This window comes from Corvus hawaiiensis, chromosome 1, assembly GCF_020740725.1.
Source record: "Corvus hawaiiensis isolate bCorHaw1 chromosome 1, bCorHaw1.pri.cur, whole genome shotgun sequence".
NCBI classification, from domain to species: Eukaryota; Metazoa; Chordata; class Aves; order Passeriformes; family Corvidae; genus Corvus; species Corvus hawaiiensis.
Genome location: NC_063213.1, coordinates 449,901 through 454,736, shown reverse-complemented (window position 1 = coordinate 454,736; position 4,836 = coordinate 449,901). Strand labels below are relative to the sequence as shown.

At 70.3% G+C, this 4,836-nt stretch overlaps 1 protein-coding gene across 2 annotated transcripts; it reads left to right on the top strand.

Moving 5' to 3' along the window:
- The first annotated feature begins 1,372 nt into the window (after nt 1-1,372).
- Nucleotides 1,373-4,832, top strand: ZNF467 (zinc finger protein 467). Of its 2 annotated transcripts, none has more exons than XM_048301377.1 (4): nt 1,373-1,409; nt 2,019-2,078; nt 2,191-2,271; nt 2,587-4,832. In XM_048301377.1, exons 2-4 carry the CDS (start codon nt 2,051-2,053, stop codon nt 4,272-4,274), a joined length of 1,797 nt encoding a protein of 598 aa, XP_048157334.1. In that variant the 5' UTR covers nt 1,373-1,409; nt 2,019-2,050; the 3' UTR covers nt 4,275-4,832. The 2 variants fall into 2 exon arrangements, with proteins under 2 accessions (XP_048157334.1, XP_048157416.1); XM_048301459.1 differs by lacking the exon at nt 1,373-1,409 and adding an exon at nt 1,682-1,911.
- The last annotated feature ends 4 nt before the right edge of the window (nt 4,833-4,836 follow it).

Sequence of the window (4,836 nt, the reverse complement as noted above, 5' to 3'; positions counted from 1 at the left end):
CCAGGATCCATCAGCACCCGGCACACATCGGCATCCAGCACAATCCCAGACCCATCCCAGACCCATTCCAGCTCCCATCCAGCACCCACCTCATCCATCCCCACTCTGGGCATGCACCCCAGCTCCCAGCCTTCATGCAAGCGCCCATCCCAGGATCCATCCTGGTTCCTGGCACCCATCCCAGCATCCATCCCTATTCCTACTGCCCATTCCCAGCTCCCAAACCCCATTCCCAGTTCCAATCTCTGATCTCCATTTCGCACCCCCAGTTCCCAGTTCTCTTTCCCAACTCCCACACCCATTCCCAGTTCCCGTTTCCCCCCCATTCCCAGTTCTCATTCCCAGTTCCCACCCGCCATTCCCACCCCCCATTCCCAATTCCCATTGCCAGTTCCCAGTTCCCGTCCTCCAGTTCCCACCCCCCATTCCCGGTTCCCGTTCCCAGTTCCTCACCCTGTGGCTGCCCCCCACTGCCGTCACCCACAGCACCGCGATGGCCACGACCCCCCCAGCGATCCCCGGCCACGTCACTCCGGCCATGTCGGATCCTGGTTTTCCTGGAAAAGTGGGCTCCAGGTGACCCCATTGTCACAATTCCCAGGGTGTCCTTGTGGCCAGGGGGTCCCACAGGAGCACCCCCAATGCCACCCACCCCGATGCCACTCACCAGCCCCAGCTCTGGCACTGCCAAGCGGCTCCGGGATTTATGGAAAGTCCCCGAAAGTGCTGCCAGCTGTGGGAACACGGATTGGACCCAGCTGGCGGCTGGGGGGGGACATGGTGACATCAGGGTGACAGCTCCCCGTTTCCTGGGAGAAGGTAATGGCATGGGACATCCGGGATCCGGCACGGGGCATGGGGACACGGATGTGGCAGGACAGTGGGTCCTGGTCACGCTCAATGTCCCGTGTCCCCATGTCCCTGTCACGAGTCCCCTTGTGTCCCATCTGTGTCCCCCTGTATCCCCCCGATGTGTCCCCTCACGTCTCCTGTGCCCTCATCTCCCGGCCCCGTGTCCCCCCAGCCCGCTCCTGCCCGTGTCCCTCATGTCCCCGTTTCGATCCCGTGTCCTGGCCCGTTGTTCTCGCCATGTCTCCTGTGTGTCCCCAAGTCCCCCTCTGTCCTCGTGTCCCTGTCCCGTGCCCCCATGCCCCCCCCCCATCCTGTCCCCGACCCAGCCGTGTCCGTGTCCGTGTCCGTGTCCGTGTCCGTGTCCCTCCAAGGGGGACACCCGGTACGGCACTGGGGTGGAGGACATGGGGACGAGGGGGGACCCGGGGGGGACCCGGGGAGTGCGGACACGGGGGGCGGTCCCGGCGGGGCGGGGGGACCGGCGGCCACCGCGGGGGGCGGGGCGCGGTGGCGGCGGCGGCGGAGCCGGTGGGGCCGGGGCAGCCCCGAGGCCACAGGTACGGGCGGGACCGAGACCGGACCGGGATCGCGACCGGGATCGCGACCGGGATCGGGCTCGGGAGGGGCAGGAAGGGCGAGGGGACCGGGGGGGGGAGGGGCAGGATGGGAGGGTGGGGACGGGAAGGGAAGGGGGGGCACGGAGGGGACAGTGGGGGGAACAAAAACCGTTTGGGGGGGGACGAAGGGGGACTGAGGGGCCTGGGGCACAGTGGGGGGGCCCAGAGGGGGCTGGGGGTGCGAAAAGGGCTTGGGTGGGGGTACGGGGGGGTCCAGGGGGGACGGAGAAAGGGGGTGGGGTGGCCGTGAACTGCTGGGGGAGCAGGACGGGAACACCATTCCACGGGTACCCCGCGGACCACCCAGACCCCCACGAGACTCCCCCGGATCCCTGCGAACCCTGCCTGACCCTCCTGAATCCCCCCTGGATTCCCCCCGAACCCCTCCAGACCCCCCCGGAACCCCCCAGGCAGGAGAGCGGTCACCCCCACCGTGCCCGGGGTATGTGCCCGGGGGGCCGGCGGATCCCGAACCCCCCCGGCTGTGCAGGGGGGCCCTAGTTCGGGTCTGGGGGGCTCACCCGGCCCCCCCCCCCCCCCCCACGGCAGGTCTCCCCGTGGCCGAGACGGAGCCGGAGGAGATGGAAGCACCGGGATGCGCCGGCTCAGGTGGGGACTGGGGGATTCCGGGTGGTCTCGGGTGGGGACCGCGGGGTCCCGGGGTGCTCGGGGCCACCCCTGAGCCGGGGAGGGACCTGTCTGTGCCTCTTTGTCCCCCCAGAGTGGCTGGTGGTTCCCAAGGCAGAGGTGACTCCCGAGGGTGACGGGGACAATCCAGGGGACCCAGAGCTCCACAGCTCAGGTGAGGGACACAGTGGTGACACCGGCACTACCAGGCATCTCCCGGGAACGCTGGGGCCACACGGTCATCGTCACCCCGTCCTGGAGCTGGTGGCAGTGCTGGGTCCTTGGGGGATAGTCACCATGTCCCCAGGGCCAGTGACTGTGCCAGGTCCTTAAATTGATGGTCACCGTGTCCCTGGTGCCATTGGCCTTGATGGTCACCATGACTGCCGGTGGCAGCTCCAGGTCCTTGGGTGACAGTTACCATGCCCTGGTGCCAGTGGCTGTCTCAGGACATGCTGGCGTTGGCACCGCCCCCCCCGTGTCCCTGCAGGGCAGTGGCTGGTGCGGAAGGTGAAGGTGGAGGAGGAGGATGAGGACGAGGCCTGGGCAGGGGCAGCCGGGACCGGGGCTGAGGCCCCACTGGCTCCGCAGCCCCTGCCTGGCGCCATTCCCCCCGATCCCGCCGGGACACCGGGGTGCGCTGGCGCCTGCAAAGCGGAGGAGCCGTGCCCGGAGGAGCTGGGATACGGGGTGCTGCCGGCCTGGGGGCCGGGGCCGCCCCTGGACGGCGTCGGGATCGGCGTTGGCGCCGGCATCGGGATCGTCCCCGGCGTCCCCGGCATCGGCGCGGGGATGAGCCCCGGCCCCGGCGGGTGCGGGCGCTGCTCCCAGCCCGGCCCGCGCCCGTTCTGCTGCCCGCAGTGCGGGAAGGCCTTCGGGAAGAAGGCGCACCTGACGCGGCACCTGCGGGTGCACACGGGCGAGCGGCCCTTCCCGTGCCCGCACTGCGGCCGCCGCTTCCGGCAGCGCATCCACCTGCGCTCCCACCTGCGCACGCACACCGGCGAGCGGCCCTACCCCTGCCCGCGCTGCGCCCGCCGCTTCCGCAAGAAAACCCACCTGGACCGGCACCTGCGCACCCACACCGGGGAGCGCCCGCACCCCTGCCCGCGCTGCCCCCGCCGCTTCGCCCACCGCCAGCATCTCCTGCGGCACCTGCGCCTGCACGGGGACCCCGCGCTGGGCCACGGACACCGCGATGGGGACGGGGAGGGACGCGGGGACGGCCCCGCCGAGGAGAAGCCGCTGCCGTGCCCGGCGGGGGAGATGAGCCTCACCTGGAAGCAGAACCCGGCGTCGCACCTGCGGCTGCACACGGGACCGATGCCAGGAGCTGGAAATGGACACCTGGATGGACACCAGGATGGGGACGGGGATGTCCCTGCTGAGGAGAAGCTGCTCATTTGCCCCCAGTGCGGGACGAGCCTCACCTGGAGGCCGAACTCGGCGTCACAGCTGTGGCAGCACCTGGAGAGCCGAGCCCTCAGCTGTGCCACGTGTGCCCAGGACCCCCAGCACCCCCTGCAGCCCCCACAGGAGCCCGGAGCCCAGGATCCCCAGCACCCATCACAGGTGCCCAGGGCCGAGCGCCCCTTCGTGCAGGACCCCCAGCTCCTGTCAGAGGTGCCCAGTGCCAACTGCAGCCACGGCTGTTCCCAGGACGCCCAGCCCCTCCTGCAGCCCCCGCAAGTGCCCGGTGCCCAAGACCACCAGCACCGGCCAGAGGTGCCCAGTGCCAAATGTGGCCACGGCTGTGCCCAGGACCCCCCACAGCCGCCGCAGGTGCCCCAAGCCCAGCGCCCCTTCACCTGCCCTCAGTGCGGGCGCGGCTTCGGGCGCAAGGCGCACCTGGCGCGGCACCTGCTGGTGCACTCGGGCACCCGGCCCCACGCCTGCGCCCGCTGCGGCCGCCGTTTCAGCTCCAAGACGAACCTGGGCCGGCACCAGGCCGTGCACACGGGGCTGCGGCCCCACCGCTGCACCCGCTGCGGCCGTGGTTTCACCCGCAAAACTCACCTGGAGCGCCACGAGCGCACCCACGGCACCGGCACCGGGATGGGCACAGGGACGGGCACGGCCAGCACTGGCACGGGGATGGGCACAGCCACCGCTGCCACTGGCACCAGCGTCACTGGGTCCCAGCTGAGCTGGCCAGAGCCCCCCACCCTCTGCCCCTGAACGCCAGGAGGTACCGGGGCCCCAGCAGATGCCAGTGGTGAATCCTTGGCACTGCGATGTACCCGGAGATGCCAGGATGTGCTGGGAGGTGCCACGGGCCCTGATGGCTGCCGGCGGTGAGTCCTGGCACTGGGATGTGCCAGGGAACCCAGTAGCTGCCAGTGCTGCATCCTCGGCACCCTGCACGGGGTGTGCCGGGATGTGCCAGTGCCTCCAGCAGTGCCGGTGGCGAGTCCCCAGCACTGGGATGTGCCGGAAGATGCCGGGATGTTCCGGTGCCACATCCTGAGAGCCGGGATGTGCCGGGATGCACTGGGGGCCCCGGCAGGGGGATCCCACAGGATCCCGGCCCGTTCTCCCACCGGCAGTGGCGCAGGAGCGGCCGCCAGAGCGTCGTGGCCGGTGGCGCTGCAAAGCCCCGGTGCCGGGGTCGGTGTGGGGGACGCGGGGGGACCCCAGCCCGGGGACAGGAGGGGATCTCCCCCCTGCGGCGCTGCCGTGGCCAGGAGACAGCGGGAATGAAGCCGAACTGCTGCCAATAAAGCCGTTTTTATGGAACTTT